This window comes from Macadamia integrifolia, chromosome 6 (assembly GCF_013358625.1).
Source record: "Macadamia integrifolia cultivar HAES 741 chromosome 6, SCU_Mint_v3, whole genome shotgun sequence".
In the NCBI taxonomy this organism is placed as follows: domain Eukaryota; kingdom Viridiplantae; phylum Streptophyta; class Magnoliopsida; order Proteales; family Proteaceae; genus Macadamia; species Macadamia integrifolia.
Genome location: NC_056562.1, coordinates 38,303,299 through 38,325,196, shown reverse-complemented (window position 1 = coordinate 38,325,196; position 21,898 = coordinate 38,303,299). Strand labels below are relative to the sequence as shown.

General features: G+C 38.0%; 2 protein-coding genes across 4 annotated transcripts; both read left to right on the top strand.

The window, feature by feature from the left end:
- Positions 1-6,133: 6,133 nt before the first annotated feature.
- LOC122081034 (WEB family protein At2g38370-like) lies at positions 6,134-9,105 on the top strand. Its single transcript, XM_042647974.1, has 2 exons — positions 6,134-6,607; positions 7,381-9,105. Exons 1-2 carry the CDS (start codon positions 6,383-6,385, stop codon positions 8,908-8,910), a joined length of 1,755 nt encoding a protein of 584 aa, XP_042503908.1. The 5' UTR covers positions 6,134-6,382; the 3' UTR covers positions 8,911-9,105.
- Positions 9,106-12,892: 3,787 nt separating this feature from the next.
- LOC122081035 (prosaposin-like) lies at positions 12,893-20,213 on the top strand. Of its 3 annotated transcripts, XM_042647977.1 has the most exons (7): positions 12,893-13,051; positions 13,249-13,338; positions 14,209-14,307; positions 15,026-15,222; positions 16,014-16,211; positions 19,113-19,172; positions 19,697-20,213. In XM_042647977.1, exons 3-7 carry the CDS (start codon positions 14,214-14,216, stop codon positions 19,856-19,858), a joined length of 711 nt encoding a protein of 236 aa, XP_042503911.1. In that variant the 5' UTR covers positions 12,893-13,051; positions 13,249-13,338; positions 14,209-14,213; the 3' UTR covers positions 19,859-20,213. The 3 variants fall into 3 exon arrangements, with proteins under 3 accessions (XP_042503911.1, XP_042503909.1, XP_042503910.1); XM_042647975.1 differs by lacking the exon at positions 13,249-13,338; XM_042647976.1 differs by lacking the exon at positions 12,893-13,051 and having other exon boundaries at positions 13,086-13,338.
- Positions 20,214-21,898: the final 1,685 nt, after the last annotated feature.

Below are 21,898 nucleotides of genomic sequence, written 5' to 3'. Positions count from 1 at the left end.
CTACAATCATTAAAGGGTCGGGCCAAGTCGGTGCACAATAGGCCAATCTCGGTCGGGCCTTATTCGGTTGGTCTCAGTCAGGCGCCCGACGGTCCAAGTAGCAAAACCGAGACCGACCTTTTATAAACGGGCCGGGCTCAAGCCCGACACGTTAAATAAATGGTCCGAGCCGGGTTGATCTATAAACGATCAGTCCCGGTCAATTTAATCGGGTCGGGCACGAATTGACACCCCTACTTCTGGGTTTCCTTCTCCCTTTATTTATGCCCCTCATCATTGTTTAAGTCTCACTTGTTCCACAAAACATTTGGGCCTTTATAGTAAGGCCCACATATGTAATGTTAATTTAAGCAGTAGAGGATTGGGATAAGTAGTGCATGTTACAAGTGGAGGACCAAGAAACCAACCCAACCTCCTATATCTGTAATAGTCACATTGGTAGGGGTCCCCTAAATCGAACGGGTTAAATCTACTGAAATTTGAACTGAAACCTTACTGGACTGGTTTCTTTTTGGGCTATTATAAAACCAGTTGTGATGTGACTATGAAAGTGGACTCTTTCTATTGATTTTGTTTTCCAACCAATAAAACCAATAGAATTAAGTTTTTCCTCACCTGGGAATTCTCTATGTTTGATGTGACCATGTAAGTTGATTCAATTGGTATCATTAACTCCCATCCTATTATAGGTTGAAACTACTACCCTTCCCATGCCAATCCGACAGTTTCAATGGCCATACATGGTGAGGGGATTCATCGTTCATCATGGGTGGAAGAAAACTTCATCCAAAACAATGCAAAAGCTTTAGCGTTAGTGTAATTGTAATAATTTGGTGCCCTACCCATTCCACTTACACATGAGGAGGTGTAGAGAATAATCCCAAATCAATTTAATTTTCCTTAGGAATCTTCATATAGTAGCTAGGCCTTCCTTAGTTTTTCCATGTATTTTCAAGTTCGTCTATGTTTAGTGCTTGAATTTTTCATGATCAACCTTGGTATGTTTATGGCTTAGATAAGTATTTATTCCCTGGTTACATATGTTTACATGTATGTGTTTGGATGTTAATTTCCAATAGAATATTTTTGGACCATGGAATATAGAGAAACTTTTGCTAAATTGTATCCAGTCCATTAAGTTTTATAGGATTGGGCTTGCTATGTGACATGTTGGATGTTGTTCAAATTCTATAAATAGATGTATCCACAGGTCCCTCACTCACATATCAATTTTGGGGGAAGATGGGACTGTTTTCACTCAAACTGGATATGCTTAAAGCTTATGATCGCCTTGAGTGGCCTTTCCTTCGTCACACGCTTCTCTCTTATGGTATTGATCCGACATGGGTCCAGCGCATCATGTTCTATGCTGAGAATACACAGCTCAGTGTTATGCTCAATGGTACTCCACTCCCTCCCGTCAAGCCTTCACGAGGTCTACACCAAGGCGACCCGCTCTCTTCTTATTTATTTGTCTTGTGCGTTGAGGTGTTATCCACGAAATTAGCCATTGAACTTCAGCAACGTCATATCAATGGCATTCCACTTTGCAGGGGTGGTGATAGAATCACGCATATGGCCTTCGCAAATGATCTAAATTCCTTTTGGAAGGGCTTCCATGACTGAGGTAAGAACACTTACCAATATCTTGGATCAATATTGCTCATTTTCAGGTCAACAAATCAATCTAGCTAAGTCACGAGCTCATATCAGTCCTAATGTTGATTCTTCTATGAAGAGGCAGCTTAGAGAATTCTTTTATATCATTCCAACCAATGTTGTGGACAAGTTCCTTGGCATCCCTATTAGCGGCAAACTCTCGAAGGCTCATTGTGAAAGTCTCCTTCGACGGGTAATGGATAAGCTTCAACATTGGATGACTCAATTCCTGAGCCCTGCAGGTGAGACCATCCTCATTCAAGCTACTTTGTCGGCCATGCATTATGTTATGTCTTGCTTCCATCTTCCCGCTTCAGTTCACAGATCTTCAGACTCCTCTTCTCTGATTTTTTTTGGTCCAATGGAGTTTCTCGCCAAGTTCCTACCATAGGCTAGACAACCATCTGTCGGCCAAAACATGCTGGCGGCCTCAATCAAAAAAAATATGCTAGCTTTAATCTAGCTCTTCTAGCCAAAAGGCTAAGAACTTTTGCAAGCACCATCATCTTTTTGGAGCAAGTTACTGAAGCAAAAATACTTTCCTACTACAACCTTTCTTCAAGCTCGTTGTCCCTCAACTGCCTCTTAGGGCCGGAAGTCAATTTGTGCCACCAGTGATCTACTTACCCAAGGGATTTTTTACTCTATAGGAGATGGTCACTCAATTCGCACTTGGTTGGATAATTGGATCCCAGGTTTTCCTCTGACGGTGGCCCCTCTTCCTCTTCCTTGTGAAGCCCCTTTATCTGTCTCTTATCTCATCGATCTTGACATGAGAACTTGGCGACGTGATCTCATCACTTTCTGGTGGTCTCTAGAGATAGCCATGGCAATTCTCGCCATTCCAGTTCCTATATTTCCTTGTCCTGACAAGTTGGCAGGGTCCCCTACTTCCTTAGGGACTTTCACTGTTGCCTCGGCCTACGATCTCATCAACAACACCTCCACATCAGATTCCCTACCTTCATTCTCCTGGAATTGTATCTGGAAGCTTCCAACCGCTCCAAAGACTCAGATTCTCATATGGAAGATCTGTCATAATAAGCTTCCTCTCCCTGACCTTCTCATTAGGGGTGGGCTTCATCTTTCACCTTACTGTTGATTATGTCTTATTGAGAACCAATCAACAAGTCACTTATTTTTTTACTGTGCACTCAGAGCTCAGATTTGGTCCCTGGTGACTAATCTTCTAGGTCTCAATGCTCAACACTCCTTCCCGCCCCTACTCAAGCAATTTTGTTTTCCACCCACCTCTATTAGGGACTCCATTTCGAAATCAGCAATATTTTGCTCTATTATTTGGCATATTTGGCTTGCATACTAGGATTTGGTTTTCCATGAATAGCCCTTCTCTCGGCATTTTGTTATCCTGCGAGCGTTGCATACTGCTAGGGATTTCTTTCCCTCCGCGTGTAGTGTGACACAGGCTAACCCTCGTTGGGTTTGCTAAATCCGCCCTACAGTTGATCATTTGAAGATTAATGTTGACGGAGCTAGCCGAGGTAATCCAAGCCCAGCTGCGATCTGTGGTATTTGTCGCAATTCATATTCCTTTGTGATAGGTGGCTTCTGGGAAGGTATCGGTCATCATTTTGCCCTAGTGGCTGAAGCTTTGGCGGTTCGATTTGCACTCTTTTGGGCTATCCAACGGGGCTTTCAATCTATTATAGTGGAAAGTGACAATTTGTTGATTATCAATCTCTTAAGGGGTTCTTCTTCTTCGTGTCCGTGGCGTATCTCTACAATTATCTCCGATTGCTTGTCGCTTGCTCATCGGTTCTCTTCTATTTCTTCTCTCACAATTTGAGTGAGGGTAATACAATTGATGATTATCTTGCCTCGAAGGCTGCCGTATCCCAATCCCTCTTCTTGTTTTCTCTTCCCCCCCCCCCCCTTCTGTGGTCCATCACTTGTTGTTTGCTAACCATGTGGGTGTTTTTTTCGCTCGCCTTCATTAATAAGATTTCATTTACCAAAAAAAAAAACATATCAATTTCAGCACAAATGCATTTTCCAAGTGGCAAGAGTAAAAGATTTGAAAAACTAGGACTATCAGAGATTGCACAATAATTATTAGAGCACCGTAGATGTGCATAACATACATGAGATTGATATACATGCCAATACAAAAGGGAGTATATGGCTGAATTTGAGTTTGGAACTTGATGAGTAGCCCATCCAAACCGTCCTCCGCTATTTATATAATAATTGGAATTGTCACATCTTTCTAACATGTGACAAAATTTGTCAACGAATGACTTTTTTCTTAATTTAAAACATGTTAAAGTAATTAAATTCTGCTTCAATTCCAATCAATAATAGTAATTCATTGATAATAATTTTAATTATTTGTTACAATATAGCTATTAACTCTTTTATAATTCTGCCCATGCTAAGCACGGGATTATTAATTAACTAGTTGCAGAGAATATTTTAGTTCAAATATTACATTGATGCATTTGTCAACCATTACTTGCAAATAAATATTGGAGAGTTGAGTCTTAGGAACAGTTCTCATTTCCCTATGATTGGTATTCAACTCCATTATTATATTTTTTTTTCATCCATTTGATCGGCATTATTAGACCTTAACACGTTTAGTAGTTGTATTAAGATAGAACTTAGGTTCGACATAAATCCACTATTTGGGAATTAGTGCCAGTTTAGCACAATGAGCCCAAGCCCGTCCTGAGACCGATAGGGGCTAGAGGCTTTGGACTGGGGTTTTCATCCTGTGGGCCAGGCTAGTGCAAGGATTTCCTGCCCTTGGCCGAGGCCTTGGGTTGAGCCAAACCTTCATTTGAAAGACGTATCATTGTCTTTCACACTTTTCTAGTACGCACGAAATAATTGGCTTTTTTATTCTCGCTCAAAGAAGAAGAATGTTATACTCAAAGAGCAAAAACTTCTTCTTTTTTTTTTTTCACTTATTTTGGTTATAACAAGATTTTCATATATATGATAAGAATCACAGATTAAGTCTTTTACTTTTAATATAGATCATTGATTTAATGTATGAAATACAAAAACATTGGTGTCAACAGTTTTTTTTCCCCTTTTTATAAGTAAAAATAAACGAAAAATGACATAAACGGGCCAAGCCCTGCCCTTGAGCCCGACAAGAGGCGAGGCCAGCCTGAAAATCCCAGCTGAACCCTAGACCGAGTCAGGCCGGGCCGTTCAGTAAACATTTTAAATCATGACAAACTCAATTGGTCAATCTAATCTTATAAGATTGAATCGTCGGAAAATGCTAAAAGATTCCACTTAGAAGGATATAACTCAATCATTATATTTTGACATTTTAAATCTTAATGATTTGCATCATAATCATCAATTTTGCATTTTCAATAATGATAAATGCAATAGTAAAGTATGATATGTTATTTTTAATTATTTAAAGCATTTGATCTTGCATCTTGCAGTAAAATTTCAACAATGAGGATTGTATGATTCTATTGATTCAATATTTTATTAAACTTTATATTGTGTGTTTCATGATTTAAAATGCTAACTGAACTATAGTGATAATCCAAGATGTTTTAAAATTCCAAAATGTAATAGATGAACTGTACCCTTCTAACTATAAGCTTTTAGAATTTTTTTTGTAATGGTCCAATCTTAGATCAGATTCTACCTTCATGTTTTGTCATTATTTAAGGTAGAAGGTTTCCTACAAGGCCAGTGTAAGAAAGAATCTATATTAGACCAATGAAAGGTTAAAAATGGTATACCATCTTTATGGAATCCACATGAGATCCATGTGATCAAAATAGGAGAAAGCATGCCAATGTGGATCCACAATTTATTTATATGAGAAGCAAATAAAATAAAATTTTTTCTGGTAAATTTTTCTATAAATTAGATGGCCACTGGCCCACTAGTGAAATCAAATTTTTAATAGTCTGTCTGGTCCAACATAAGCCCAGCCAAACCCTTACATCAAATACCAAGACGGACCCAAAAGGATCAGGCCCCCATTTGGCCAAGTCCAGGTTTGGCTATAGCCCAAGTTTCATCTCTAGTAAGACTTTCATCCGCAAGACTACAACGGTCGGTTTCCACTCACGAACTTCATAATGTCATTTGACGCGTGGGTGGAAAAGTGCTCCCAAAGGTTCAAAAAAGAGGGTTTTGTTAGGCCAAACCATCAAACGGCTAATCACAATTTTTTCCTTCTTTAATTTCTGATTTTGCGGAAGATTAGATGTTTTAGCCACCGAGGCTCAGTGCGCCACGTGGATTTTGGTACTTGACAAGTGGCACTGGGAATTGTATAGGTCCCATATCCATTCTAGATTCCAATCGGACGTCTCCTACGGATCCACCTAGCTCGGGGTTCGAAGAAACTTAAATAGTTTTCCCTCCCTTGACCTGCAATTACAGTCAACTTTAAGGGATATTTATGTAATAACACGTTATTGTCCTAAAAAAAAAACAGGAAGGTTTATCCGTCTCTTTCTTTCCTTTCCTTTCTCTCTCTCTCTTTCTCTATTTCAGTGGCAGTCTCTTCAGTCGGTTCAGTGTCTCTTCTTCTTACTGCTTTTGCTTTGTTTTCCTTCCCCATTTACAAGCAACATCATCGTCGTCACCATCGTCGTGATTATCGCCGCTAATTCAAATTCTAGGGTTTCTTTCTTTCTCGAAAAGCAAAAACCCTAGTGACTATTAACTTACTGTTGCAGACATCTCTCACAACCGTTCTTGCTAACATTTCCGCGTAATGGCTGGAACCCTAGATTCTAGCCCTAAAATAACTTCGGACAGAGTTGAGACCCTAGAACCCAACTCCAATGTGGTCTCAGCAGCCTCGGAGAATGCGAGGGAGAGGAACAGTTCAAGAGCGGAGATTGACACGTCGCCGCCGTTTGAATCGGTGAAGGAGGCTGTTAACCTTTTCGGTGGGAGCGGTGTTTGGAGACCCCATCATAAGATCATGGGAGCCGAGGTGGGTTCTGCTTTTAACCAATCAAGAATGCCTGATAGTGTCGAATTTGAAATTTAGATTATTATCTTTAATCTCTCTGTTGTTTTGCAACCGTAGAATCACTCGTTGTCTCTATCATTTCCCTTCTTTTTTGTTGCTGTGATGGTGTAATATTTAGAAGTAGTTAGCAGTTTCTCTGTTATTGTTGTATACTTGTTTTTCCTACTTCTCATCTCTCTGCTTTTTCTGTTTCAGTTTTTTGCAAGTTGAAATTTACTCATTTTCATATTTTATTGATTTCAAGAACGCTAGAGTTTCATCTTCGTGTAGTTCACTCCTTTTAATCAGGGGGGAAGGGGGGAGGGGAGGTTATTTGCAGTCGCAGAGCTTGCAACCCATTTCTTGGATTTCTTTTGTGGGTTCTTCATGTTCGCTCTTGTTTTGTTTTGTGAATTCAAAATTATGCATCCATAGATTGTTTTGTGCATTTGGAGTTCTTCCTCAACTTGGTGTTTTTAAAAATAACATGGTTTTTAAAATCTTCCCTCTGTCCGAGGTTCATGAACCGAGTCTTACCTCTATTTTGTCCCTTTGACCACTTTGATCACAACAGTTATAGCAATGGGATTATACGGTTGGAACCCATTGGAATGTGGACTGTGTATCCTGCACCATTCATCTTCACAGTATTACTGGATAATGTTGGTGGGTTGCAAATGCAAGAGATATTCCTATATGTTGCTACTATATCTTAATTTCTATGATTTCTGATAGTATCTTTCTATCATAAGCAGCATGGCTTTGAGGAGATTGACATAGCAAAAGTGGAGGAACAAGCAGAACATTTGGGGAAGGACTTGATCGTGAAAGAGAGGGAAACACTTGATGTCCTAAAAGAACTTGAGGCAACAAAGAGGGTTGTGGAGGATTTAAAATTGCAACTTCAGAAAGAAGCATCTGAAGGGACTGCAAGCGTGCAAATAGATTCAGATGAAACGAAGACAAGTCCTCCTGTTGAGGAAAAGGAAAAGCAAATTCAGGAATGTACATTTGAGACTGATCAGAACTCAGTGGTTGGTTTGAGCCTGTGCCCCACTTCTTCTCCAGTCCTGATATTAATGGAACTGAAGCAGGCAAAAATGAATCTTAATAGAACGACGAATGATATTGCTGAGATTCGAGCTTCTGTTGAATCACTAAACCAAAAACTGGAAAAGGAGAGACTCTCATTAGATAAGACCCGTGAGAGGCTAACTTCTAATTCTTTTAGGATTTCATCTCTAGAAGAGGAGCTAAACCAAACGAAACTGAAACTGCAACAGGCCAAAGATGCTGAAATCAAAGGTGTTTCTGAGAATCCTACAGATATTTCAAGGGAGCTTCAACAATTGAGCTTGGAGGCTGAACAATTTAAGAAAATGGCTGAAGCTGCAAAATCTGAAGTAATGAAGGCAATGTCAGAGATTGAGCAGACCAAAACAAGCATTAGGACTGCTGAGATCAGATGGATTGCAGCTAAAAAGACGGAAGAAGCAGCTAGAGCAGCTGAAGCTGTTGCTCTGGCAGAGATAAAAGCTCTATCAAAAAGTGAGAGCTCCTCTGGGGTTTCCCTCCCGAAGTCTGAACTAATAACTCTTTCTTTTGAAGAATACTCATCCCTAACCCAGAAAATGCGAGAAGCTGAGGAGCATTCAAGGAGGAGGGTTGTAGAAGCCATGAATCAAGTTGACGAAGCAAATATATCTAAGATGGAAATATTAAAGAAGGTTGAAGAAGCAACAGAAGAAGTTAGAATGAGTAAAAGGGCCTTAGAAAAAGCTCTAAACAGAGTAGAGGCTGCAAATAAAGGGAAGCTTGCTGTTGAAGATGCTCTCCGAAAATGGAGATCAGAGCATGGTCAAAAGAGGCGCTCAGTGCATAACAATACGAAATTCAAGAATTCTTGCTCATCTGTCCATCGGAGAGATTCTCGGCTGCTTGATGTCAATGGGCTGAACCTGGTTAGTGATGGATCAAAGCCTGTCTTGAAGCCAACCCTCTCAATAGGGCAAATACTGAGTAGAAAGTTGCTTCTGCGAGAAGAGTTTGAGACTGGCCAGGTAGAAGTCATCACTGAGAAACCAAAAGTGTCACTGGGTCAGATGCTTGGTAAAAGTAATGGGGTTCTTTCTCCTCGGAAGATTGAGAAGGATGGATGTGGTCACAAACAGTTATCGGCAAAGCGGAAGAAATCTGGCTTTGCACGGTTTTCCCTCCTCCTGACCAAGAACAGTAAGAAGAAGAAGAAGCAGCGAAATTCCTACCCTGAACCTGAAGTAATGTGATGGTGAATACATTTACTTATTTTTGCTGACTCACTTTGGTTTTTTCCATCTCTTCCTGTTCTGAGAATTGTGTCTGCTTGTTTTTACTTGTTTGTATTTCACATCTTATTAGTTATGGTTCTTGTTTGTAAGGATGTTTATCATATGTTGTCAATTCTATGAGGCGAGCTGATGTATAAATAGCATAGTTCTTAAGATTGTTTTCAAGAACAAATAATCCAATGCATTATGAAAATGGTATAACACACTATGGGCAGAGTACATGGGAATAGGGTTGGGGTGTGATTGAACTGTTCCTTCTAGGTAGATCTCCACTCCCTAATGTCCAAATTAAGATGTTTGGATGATCAGAAGACTCAGAACCGTCCTATTTTGGCTTGGGCTGTGATTGAACTGTTATTTTGAGGTAGATTACTGTTCTTCTTCTTATTTTGGCTCCCAACTGCTGGATGTGCGCTGGGCTATCACCTGAACTATAGAGGATCTGGATATCCGGGGAAGAAATAGGGGCATGGAAGCACCTTAAAGAGTCATATCACGCCTTAATAATGCTCGATTATATTCCAAGCCGGTACCTTTCATGCCTTATGTCTCTTCTTAATCTAGCATCCAAAGTATTCATTGCTGATGTGTTCACAATGTTAACTTCACATCTCTATTCGTAACATTCTTTCCTCCCGTCCTGTACTTTCCTCCACACTCCCTCTCTCCCTACTACAACGTCTCATCACCAACCCACCCACCTGTCATATCTGTCTCATTTTCCTAAAATCGCCGACTTCCCCCTCATTTCTAAAATATCTCATGTCATCCCTAATTTCTCTCTCATCGATTTTTAATCATTCTATGTCCTTATTTAAACAATAACACAACTTAGTCTTATTCCAACTAAATGGGATCAATTATATGAATTCGAGTGAGGATAAAGAAAAAGAAAGAAATGAAGCACAACAATACCTATAGGACATCCCACTTACGAAAGATTGGCAACATGGATCTTTCCCGTCCAAGCAACTCTATTAGATATCATATTAGGGTCAAGACCTAACTTTTGCATCTCTCTCCTTACCAATTCATCAATGGTCATTTTCGGTCTGTCTCTAGCCCTTTTAGATCCATCCATTTGGATCTGATCACTTCTCCGTATTGGAGCATCAAAAGGGCTCTCTTTGGACATGTCCGAACCATCTTAATCGGCATTCTATGAGCTTATCCTGAATCGAGGCAACTCCCAAGTCAACTTTAATCCAGTCATTCCTCAATCTATCTCTCAAAGTTTTGTTGTATATCCTTCTCAATATCCTCATCTCTGCCACTCAACTTATCTATAATATGCTTCTTGACTACCCAACATTCCGTTCATACATCATAGCCGATCTTGTAACTGTCATGTAGAATTTGCCTTAAGCTTTAGAGAAATATGTCGATCACAAAACACTCCATACACACCTCTCCTCTTCAACCATCCTACTTTAATTATGTGAGAAACATCATCATCTATCTCACCTTTCTTACTTATGATTGAACCCATATATCTAAAATAGCCGTTTTTCGAGATCTCTCTATACTAAATTTTCACCACTTCGTTATCAGTCCTCAATCAACTAAAGTTACACATCATATACTTTGTCTTCGTTCTACTTGTCTTAAGACCTCTTGATTATAATGTAAATCTACATAACTCCAACGTATCATTTAATCTCAACCATTATCTCACCCACCAGTGCTATATCATCAACAAAAAGAATACACCATAGGATTTCTCTTTGAATGTTCTTGGTTAGATCATCCATGATAAACGTAAACAGATAAGGCTCAATGCAAACACTTGATGTAACCCAACTATAATTGGGAATTCACTACCTTGACCTCCCACATATCTCACACTAGTCACCACACCTCCATTCATGTCCTTAATTGTTTTCATGCATTTGTTTGGCACCTCTTTCTTCTCCAATACATCCCAGATTAATTCTCTGGGACTCTGCCATATGCATTTTTTATGGATCGATGAAAATCACATGGAGATCCCTCTTGTATGTTCTAGTTTTTTTCATTAGCTTCCTTAGTAAGTAAATCGCTTATGTTGTGGATCTCCTAGGCATAAAACTGAATTGATTCCTTGAGATATTAATTTCTCTTCTTATGAGGACTTTCATAGCTTTCTCCCATAATTTCAAAGTATGACTCACAAGTTTTATGATTCATTTAAAATCACTCTTATTTCCATCCAAGCAAACTAAATCTTTCTATAGGCTTATTTAATGGGAGAATGCACAGTATTGTCTAGAATACTGATACACTTGCACTTGCATTGACATTCACGGGATGTAGACTAATACAAGAGGGGGTATTTGATAAATTAGACTATGAAATTTGATATGTGGCATTTTGATTTCAGTGAGTCACTCGGGTCAAGTCAACAAAACATGAAATATGGTTAGGAGTCATGATTCTTGAATACTTGCAAAGGTTTAAGAAATGACCAGACAGGTGCAAGTTTTCATTGACTTGGTTTTTTTAACCCCAGTCATGTGAAATCAATAAGTCCGTTTTTTTTTTTTAGCCATATTGTATTCATAGACCATAAGTTTGATATCAAATTAAAGAAAACTCTATAATTTTTGTTCATTGTCTTCAATATTACATCTTTTTTGTCTTCTCACTTGCAAAGCAACCATGAGCTCAATCCCTCCTCACTTGGAGAAGGAGAAGAAAGAAAATATTAAAAAAAAAAAAAAATGATTCACCTCAATCAAGTTTAACTCGCTCAAATTACTAGGTTTTGAAAAAGGTGAGCTCAAGTAAAAAAATCTTATTTTCCAACTATGATAAAAACGGCCACATATGGGATGTTTGCAGCAATCTAATGAGTCATTTATGACATATATTGAACATAAAGCATGTAAATATGGTTTTCAATGTCATGGTAAATATGATAATGTTAACCTTATATTTTGGTGCGTAGCGCATTATGAGTAGGTCTACCCACATATTAAACTTGAAAATTTAAGGAAAATTTCACTTGTCGAAGAAAATGAAAACTTCTTCAGCTTAGAGTCTTTAGACTGCAATTTCCTTTCTATTTGATTTGATTAGTTAAAAATACATTAGTGGATTTGATTAGTTAAAAATACATTAGTGGAATCTATAAAATAGCTGCCATTTTAAAGCAAAAGTTAAGACAATGGACTACATGAATAAACCTCCCTTATTAAACCTTTGTAAATAACATTTCCCTTATTAAACACATTAATAATTTAGAAAAGAAGTTTCTCACGTAACTAATGTACCATTTTTCTCTCTCTCCTCTCTCCTCTCTCGAGTCACGACCATATGGGCCGTATATAGATGATATTGTTTACTTGCTGCCATTGGTGTGACGCGAGAGAGTAGAAAAAAAAATGAAAATTTTATTTTTTATGGATAAATTTATATCGGTACTATATAAGAGCAGTTCTCATTGATATTGCCAATATTAAAAAAAAATGAAAAAAAAATTATGATTATCTTTAAGGAATCTTCTAAATAAAACATAGGGGAATAAAAGTTGTTATATATATATATATATATATATATAAGAATCCTGCTTCTATTTTTTTTTTTTTTTTTTGTGGGGACCAAAAGGGGTGAATCGATGAAAATCAATCAATTTAAATTGAACTGAACCTTTATTGGTTTGTTTTCGGGTTGGATTTTTATGGAAGTTATAGTAATTGAAACTAAACTGGACCGATTGAATGCCTTGGCTGAAATCGAAAATCAGATCGAACCTGATTTAAAAAAACGAGACCGGACTGATAGCAATTCGATAAGAAACCCAAAACCCCAAAAAAAAAGTTTCCCAGCTGCAGCTAACGGCTTGCCAGTAGGAAGTCGACAGCCAAGCTTCCTCGTTTCCACGTAAGCACAAATAATGGAATTAAATAAAGCTCCCCAGGCCCCATAGACTCCAACATGATTGGTGCCTTTCTTGGGTTCCTGTTATTCCCTCATTCGTCTTCTCGCAAATCACGATAATAAATCTTCCACGCTTCTCCAACTTGAGAGGTAGTCACCAACCCCAAAAGGAAGAAAGATCTCTCTCTCTCTCTCTCTACCAAACAGTCTTCCTCTCTCTCACCGGATCCCTTCTTCACAGGTAATTTTAATTTCTTTCTGCTTTTAACAGATTCCTTCTTCTTCTTCTCCTGAAAGGCTGAAACCCAACTTTTGCTTCTGATTCTGTTTAATTCTGATAAAGCTTTCGTTTTTAACTTGGTTTTCTGTCAGTCTACCGATCAATCTAAAGTCTAAACCAGCAAAAATCCTGGAGTTAACTGCTTAACTTTCTTTCAGGAACCCAATAAGTTTCTCTGAAATTGAATTAGTTTTCTTTCCATCCCCTCCCCACTTTTGGCCGGAGAGGAAAAAGAATCTAGCACTTGGGTATGTGTTTTCAGTGTTATTCTTTCTTTGCGTTCTTGTTGTGTTTCTTCTCATATGTTGTTTAATTATAGTTAAATTATTTGTTGTTAGTATCATATTTGAATTATGGCTCCGTTTCGTTTTGATGACATTTGTTTATACGTGGCCTGGGTTTGAATTGACATATCCGGAGTTTGAATTTTTCTTCCTTATAGCTATCTTCGAAAGTTGACCTTTGGATCCCCCTCCCAAACTATTTCTGGTTCCTCCATGAGCTACCAGTTACTAAATTCTGATACCCTCTGTGACAAGTTGCTCGTTTCCAGTGCTTTATGCTTCTTTAAAATTGCCTCAGTGCAGTGCTGGTTTCGGAGCTAATTATGGGGAAAAAAATGTAGTCTTTGGAGGTTGTGGCTTAGCACCAGTTAGGGGGCATACATATATGTATATGCATCTAAGTTTTGTCCCGCCCAATTTTTTTGGAATATTGTAAATCACGTATCTAATTCTGTAAGAAATCTGGTGAAAATTAACCTGTTGCAATGAATGTCTTGGATTCATTGCCCTCAAAATCTATCATTGATTTGATAATTAAAATTAGTTTTTTGGAAAATACTATAGCCTTAGGAAGCTGTCCTCAATTCTAGGATAAATACTAAATCTTCAAGATCCCTCAAATTGAGATCAATTATGGATATTATCGGTGGCTATGACTTAATCTTTAGTTTATTTCTCACATGTAGGAGTGCATATCAGTTTCTAGCTTTTACAATGGGCTGGTTTCTAGAACTAACAATATTCAAATGAGTGAACTTAAAAGATCTGTGATGCTTAACTATCTTAACCATGACGATATTGTATAAGTTGGATTTTAACCAATTTTCGCTGCAGGCATTATGGGTGTGAGAGTAGGGCTTTTGTTTCTTGTTGTACTGGGCATCAGCTGGACTTGTGCGGATGCTAGGACCTTAATAATCTCTGATCCTTCAGGTAAGCCTTAAGACTCTTTATTGTCTTTTCATCTTTCATCCGAGCATGATATTCTTCTTGTAAATTTCAAGAAGACTTTAAACCACCCAATGCATTCACTATTTTTAGCCTTCTTAGTAATTTCCTAAAGATTTTAAACCACCCAATGCATGCACTATCTTTTAATCTTCTTATTTGGTCATTCGTCTTTCATTTAATGAATTAATCTTGTATGAAACTTCCACAGGATTTTTACTACCTAATAATATGCTATCTTTTCCTGTCCCAGGCGTCTTTCTAGCTTCTACGCTGTTGCAGTATCTTGCACAAGGGGATGCATATTATATTCTTTTTCCCCTTTCTGTTATGTTTACTCCTTTCTGAAACTTCCTGTGACTGTACTTTGCCAGTACACACCGACCTCATCTAACCTCAACTATGTCTTCACATGCATATTATATTATTTTTTTCCTTCCTGTCATGGTTAAATATGCTGTCAATGATTTCCAAAACCTGACCAAAACTTGGATAGTAGATGTTCAAACGTGTTAGGTTTTAGGAGATTGAGATCTTATAATAGTTTTCTCATGCCAATCTAGTTTTTGGAAAAATCCATATATATCCTGCATGTACCCTCTACCATCTGGAGAAGTGAACTCGTCTACAAATTACAAAAGTACATTTGCTTACTCATCCAGTGAAAATAGTTGAGTTGATGACCGTATGCTTCATGTTGTAGTTATGCAGATCAGTTATGAGAAGCCCAAAAGCAAGATTCAAGCTACCACGATTGCTGCAACAGATGAAAGAGTGTGCCTCTTGTGTGAACAGTTCACTGCCCAGGCAGTAGAGTACCTTAGCGACAACAAGACCCAGAAACAGGTTATCGAGGGTCTTCATCTTGCGTGCCATAAGTTGCACTCCTTAAAGCAGAAGGTTGCCATCAAATCTCATGCCATGGCTAAAATAGTTTTGTTGAGACCTTATGGGTGCTGTATGCAATAAAAAAATTTATATGTTCTGCTTCTTTATTTTTTTAGTTATGCATTGGAACTTCTTTTGCATACCCTGATAAATTTGTCACTTTGGATCCTGAAACGATTGCCTGTCCAATTCAATCAGCCAATGTAAGTGGAGGGTATAACACCAGAGAAAGGAAAAGGAGGGGGGGGGGGGGCGCTGAAATGAGCCAATTTTATTGGTAGAAATGGAAATCTCTTGAACCAAAACTTTAGATTGTCCAAGTCATTCATAAATGATCTTCGCCTTCCCCTCTCCCTCTCTCGAATGTCATAATTACAAGTATGATTTAACACCATAGAGCCTTTCCTCTAATGATTAGAATCATCTGAGGATGCAAATTGATTCTTTATGATGAATATGGTATGCAATATTTAGTTAAACTTGCCTCAATATGCCTTACATGGATGGCTTGATGTGTAAGTCAAGACGGGAAGTTTCATGTTATGAAAAAAACGATTATAATCTGCCTCATGTTTTGTTATTAGGAAAAATAGTAGGCATCTATTTTTAGTGCTAGTACTTGTGAAAATCCTGTTAACAAGGAAGGGTCCTAGGGAAACTAGAATGTAGGACTTCTGTTATCTGCCGATGGTTCATGGAAATTCTGAAACCTAATTATGTCCATTGCATTTTGTGACTGCATTGAACTGTTTTACCTTCTTATCTTCCATTGCGTTATTTATTTATTTATTTTTTCTGGTCAGTGCATCATGTTAGTGGACTACTATGCCCCACTGTTCTTCTTGGAGCTTGGCACAATCCAACCAGAGCACTTCTGCATGAAAATGGATCTTTGTGACCAAGGGTTAATTGCTTCTCTAGAACAGAAACCAGATGGTTGTACACTGTGTCATCGCACTGTTGAAGAAATTCAGATCAAGTTGAAAGATCCAGACACACAGGTTTGCACTTGGATAAACTTATTTTGCAAAAATTTCCCTAACAGTATAATGTTCAATGTTGTAGACACTGGTATCAATTTTCCTTATTTCTCTACTACTTGTCTTCCTTGTCTTCTTCCAGTTTCTTTTGGATTCTTCTTTTTTTTTTTGTGCTTGGGAGCCCACAAATATTTGAATTCCTCCTTCAAGATCCTCATTTTTATGTCTGCTTATGTTGTTCATTCATCTGATTCTAAGTGGTCATATGAGTATATATGGTGTGGAACAAACTGAGGTGTTTCCAACATACTGAGTTATAGTCTTCTTCAATCCATCATGTGAACCTTATACAAAAGGGCTATGCACATTATATATCTGCAAATATTTAAAGTTGTTTGTATTAATTTGCAAAAGGGCTGTACATAAGTCATATCTTATACATGTGTGGAATCTGTTCAACTTTCTGTACCTGATCACAGTCCGGTACACTCTCAGATACTAAAAATAGAATACTGTACTGGTTGATGTTACTCTCAAGTATCAGTAAGTATCTGGAACCAAATTCAGATATATTGACCCCAGTATCCTTTCAAACCACAACCCCGTTCAACATGTATTTGCTAACGGCAACACTGATCCATTGCGAGCCTGTGGCATGACGGTTAAGTTGCACTATTGCAAAATGTTGGTCACAGGTTGAAAACTTGTAAACAGCCTCTCTCTTGCGAAGCAAGGAGTAAGGCTGCATACATTTGGGCCTCCCTGCAGACCCTGCAATTGTGGGAGCCTTGTGCACTGGCTTGCTCTTTTTGCTGTTGGCACCTTCAAATGAGAGACATAATAGGTGACAATATTCCAATCAATTCTTTCGAGCCTCAACTCCAGTCCAACGCACATTTGCCAACAGAAACTCTAATTGGGGGAATAGACTTGCCAGATAATTGAACAAATTCTATTTCTTCCTTATGTACATGTACTATCAGGCAGAATAGGGAACAATACTCCAGAGGAATTCGTCCTTTTGCACAAAAGAGCTTAAGCGCTGATATTCTTCCTCCCTAGATGTGTTTTTGCATTTTTAAACCTATTTTATAGTTCATCTTTTTAAGGGAAAATATTTCCAGAAACTGGTACAATGATTCTGATCATAGTCAATATGCAAACATTGCCTCCAGAAACCAAACCTCCAGCCTTTTACTCTCCATTTATTTCTAGAGTTGGAATTAGCACTGCATAGCCAGTATAGATGAAGGCATCTGGAGAGTGTTTGGTGATTATGATTTTGAGATTTGACAAGCCAATACGGATTTGTCAAGGTGTATTTGTCAAAATACCAATTAGATGCTCTTTCACTTTCCATTAGGAGATTCACAGTAATAAGCTCTACATGCTGGCTGCAGATGATCGGCTTTCCTTTTTGTGTGGTACACTAATTGCTTTTAAAAGGACATCTGACCCTGGAAGAGAACCAGATAGAATTCACTACTGGTTACACCAGTGCTAATACATATTTTCAACTTTGATAATATTGTCATTAATGCAGTATACGGTGGCTGAGGGGGATTGGGAGACAGCTAGGTGTTGGGGTTATGTTATGGGAGTGTGGAAGGGGATATATAATGTCATTATGGTTTCAGAAAGGAATCAGATATGTTGTTGGAGATTGAAGGAGAATTTAAATTTTGGTGTCTCTCAATAAACAGTTTTGGATCTGTTTTTTATCTTGGAACAAAAAAGTAGTTGTGGGCCTGTTGGCAGATCAGATGGAGCTCAAGGGCTTGAAGGATTTGGGAGTCTATCTTATGGAGGAATCTGAACTATTGGGACTTGGATCAGGTATCTTAGACGCTGCAGGTTTCAGAAAATACACATATAGGAAGGGCCTGCAAGATGTAAAGGGTATGGATCTCTCAGCAAAGTGGCAAGTTTCCAGTGAGAACTTATTTCAAAATTTCACATTGGTGGTTCTGTATCTCCATTATGATTACTTGGTACTGGTGGATGCCTCCTGAGGGTTACATTTTTATGTGGACTGCTTTCTTGTACACGGTATTGACTATTGATGGTGGATCATCTTATCAACAAGGGATGGAGATCGAAGAAATTAATGCAGGTTCTTTTCAGATGTGTTGGAAGTATGTGAATCATTTATTTCTGAGATTAAGACCTTCAGTTTGTTGGTGTCCTACATCTGGCTTTGAACTATTAACTTGTGACTGGTCCAGGCTCTGATCTGTTTTATGAAACTTTGGTCACATCTATATTTCTGTGGGAGTAGGTGATTATCTTATCTGCAGAGATTTTGTTTAACAATATATTTCTTTTAATTTTCCATTTTATTATATTGATTGACTTCTTATCTTCGTGAAAAACAGAGTCTTTCACAGAGAGGAAAAAATTAATAATAATAATAACCTCCTACTTGCTTGGTAACACTAAGAGGCCTTGGGTTTAATCCATATTCATGACAAAATTATGATTTGCATTTGGTCTGATGGTTAAGGCCGAGGCATTTAGTATAGACTATAGAATGTTTAATGTTCAAGTCCTTGCAACCAATATTTAAGTTTAGAAAATGATTCGTTTGGAAGAATGGTAATGTCTTTGGGAAAATACATCGTAATTTGTTGTTAAGGCTTGAATATGTAATATGGAGGCTTTAAGGGTTGTGGTTGGCCTAGCAGTCAAGTTACTGTTTTGTAATAAAGAGGCTTCAGTTCGAGTCCCTCTCCTTATAAAATAAGTTCTATTGGATTACATTGTACTTATCAAAAAACAAAAAAGATAACTTCTTAAAAAAAAATATTCAATGAATGTTTCAATTTTAATTTCTTAAAAAAAATATTCAATGAGTGTTTCATTTTTTATTATATCTGCCTTGTTCTATTTGACACCTTCACTTATCTTTGGTAATTGTTGCAGTTAGATATAATTGAGATGCTTCTAAAGGCATGTGATGCAGTGGAGAACCATGTGAAGGAGGTGAGGACTCATCTGGAACCTATATGTTAATATCTCTGCAGTTTACAAGTCATTGACATGGTGTTATTGAATCATATTCCTAATTTTTACAGAGGAAAATCTGGGACCTTAAATTAGTTGGAGGTGAACTGTATTTTCATTTCAAAGATAGTATGATTTCCATTGTGTAGTCCATTCTAAAATCCCCCCTCCCATAAACCTTCACCTCCATGAGCCATCTTTTTTATATTTTTCAATCCCAACATGGGACCTCAATTAGAGTGTCCATCCATATGGCCAAATTTGTTCTTATGATGCTTGACAACAACGAGGGCAAACATTATATGACTTTCCACAAGGATGTAATCAATCAGATTTTACAGAACACCCAACCGGTGTCAACGGAAAATTTTAGGCAACTGGAGTCTGGAACATGAGATGACATATGCAAAATTTTATGATGTTGCTGAACAAAGATTTGTGACTTGGAATTCTTTTCTCTTGCTGATACTTCTTTCTGTTTGTCATTTCAATTTTTCTGGCAGTGCAAAAAGATGGTTTTTGAGTATGGACCCCTGTTCATGGACAATGCGGAGCAGTTCCTTGAAATGACAGACGTCTGTGCTGTTCTCCATGCATGTAAAACTTCAGTTACTGGGGTCGAAGCATCTTCCCATGTTGAAATATCCATCCTGTCTGAATCTTAAAGCTGGAAGCAGAGATAGGTCCGAACAACAGACAGAATATCTCCTATTAAGAAGAGGAAGCCATGGCATTTGCTGATTGTGGAATTTATGCTTTCCTCTCACGTACAACATTTAAACTAAAAAATTTATCTGTATGTTGTTGTAAAGTTCACATTTTTTAAAGGGGAAACTTATTAGAAAGTGTTTTTTTTTTTTTTTTTTTCTTTTGGTTGGGGTGGGGGGTATCTGAAAGTGTTCATTTGTACTAGTAAAACTTAGTGGTTTATTTGGTCCTAAAATTTTTGTAAATCTGATTATCTGGGGATTGCCTTTTTGTTGGATGGTGTCATATAGATATACTTTCCTTCTATGTTAATTCTGGTTATCTTAGCCTCTAATTTTCTCTACTTACATGCCAAAAGAGACCTAGCAACTTCTTTATTCTCTGTATGGCAAGGAACATGGGGCACACCTAAACATTTATACAATGTCTAAGTGAGATCATGGGTCTGCTCTTCATGCATTAACAATTTTCAGTATCTCTGTAATACAAGAAAACGCCATAGGATCCTGGGATTCTTAAATGTACTTGAAACTAGTACATGCATGAGGGCTATGAAATTTTATGCAATATCTCTACAGTTCAAGTCTTAATTGTTTAATGGTAGCTATGAATGAGAAGTTCTTTTCTGGGAAAGTGGCTCTTGGTGGTTGGTGAATTCACAGAGAATGTATTAACCAGAACCCAGAAGTTATGAGGTTGCTAGACACATCAGCAGCAGCATCCTTAGGTTGCCTTAGGGGAATCATCATGTCATACCCTGAGACCTGAGTACATGATAAGATACAGATATATCCTCTGCAGGACAATGATTCTCTGGAGATATGCTAAGATGTTAACAACATGGAACACTGTTTTAACTTAGTGACTTGGGCAGAGTTGGCAGTGCGAAAAAAATCCTCTGCCGTGGGTGCGGCGGAGCGGTGAGGATCAGATGACCGGCATGGCATCGGGGTGTGTGCCGATGTCGTCTCGGCCATCCGATGCTTGCGGCACGGCCGCACCCACGGCAGAGGATCATCACCCTGTGTTACTCAAGTTGCTATTTCCATGAATTTTTGTGTAGTCTTGCATAGTAGAGACAGCTTGATGGCTGAAGATGTCCACTGCTGTTGTTTTCTGCTCTCTTCTTCAAACCCAACCACAAAACAGTTTTTTTTTTCTTGATCCTGAATAATGTTGCTCCATTTGAATTTAGGGCCATAACTTATCTTTTGTTTCCGTTATGATAAGGTCATATGTTTCCTACCAAAATTAAGTTCTTAGACTACATCCTAGCTAAGGCATAATCGTTAGGCTTTTCTTGTAGGTTTGGTGAAGCAAAAGATACCTATGTTTGTTTAACAATACCTTTGTTATACATTGCTATTTGAGATGTAGACAATTTACTGCATCGCCACTTACTTGCTAAGATTACAACAATCTGTCCCCACCTAATTTTGGTGGGCTACTTACACCACCATGTCACCATCAGGAGATTTGAATTCATTTGGGAATGATTGCTATCTTATATTAATGCTTCAAATGGATAGCTTCTGTCAGATGGATGCTCTCTTTGAGAAATGCTAATCATCTCCTGTTAAACTTGCCTATTGATCCCCCATGGCCCCATTGATATGTTTACTATGCATCAACAAAGTAGATTACTTTATCTGTTGAGGCCAAGTATGTAATCTAGTTAGTTTTCATTGTCTCGATAAATTTTTTTTTTTGGTAAAAACTTCCCACAGTACCTGTACGTGTATCATCTCGCATGAGGTTTGTTTATTGATTTCTCTCTCCTACCTTGATCATGTGAACTCATGTGAATAATACTATTCTTAAAATCATCTTACGATGAAATACGGGAATGCATTGTGAAAGTCCGGAATGTGTCTAAGACATGAAATGGAAAGGGAGAATGGTGATCAAAATGCCAACGGATCGGCGCACTGGCATTGTGGGGAACTTCTATCTTTTTTTTTTTCTTAAATAAAAGTATGCATTTTTTTTTTCTTTCC

Excerpts from the sequence above, each read along its gene's own strand:
- LOC122081035 (XM_042647975.1), top strand. The coding sequence starts at position 14,214 with ATGGGTGTGAGAGTAGGGCTTTTGTTTCTTGTTGTACTGGGCATCAGC. Across the intron at positions 15,223-16,013 it reads TGCACTCCTTAAAGCAGAAG|TGCATCATGTTAGTGGACTA; the intron begins GTTGCCATCAAA and ends TTTTCTGGTCAG. Across the intron at positions 16,212-19,112 it reads TGAAAGATCCAGACACACAG|TTAGATATAATTGAGATGCT; the intron begins GTTTGCACTTGG and ends TAATTGTTGCAG.
- LOC122081034 (XM_042647974.1), top strand. The coding sequence starts at position 6,383 with ATGGCTGGAACCCTAGATTCTAGCCCTAAAATAACTTCGGACAGAGTT. Across the intron at positions 6,608-7,380 it reads ATAAGATCATGGGAGCCGAG|CATGGCTTTGAGGAGATTGA; the intron begins GTGGGTTCTGCT and ends TATCATAAGCAG.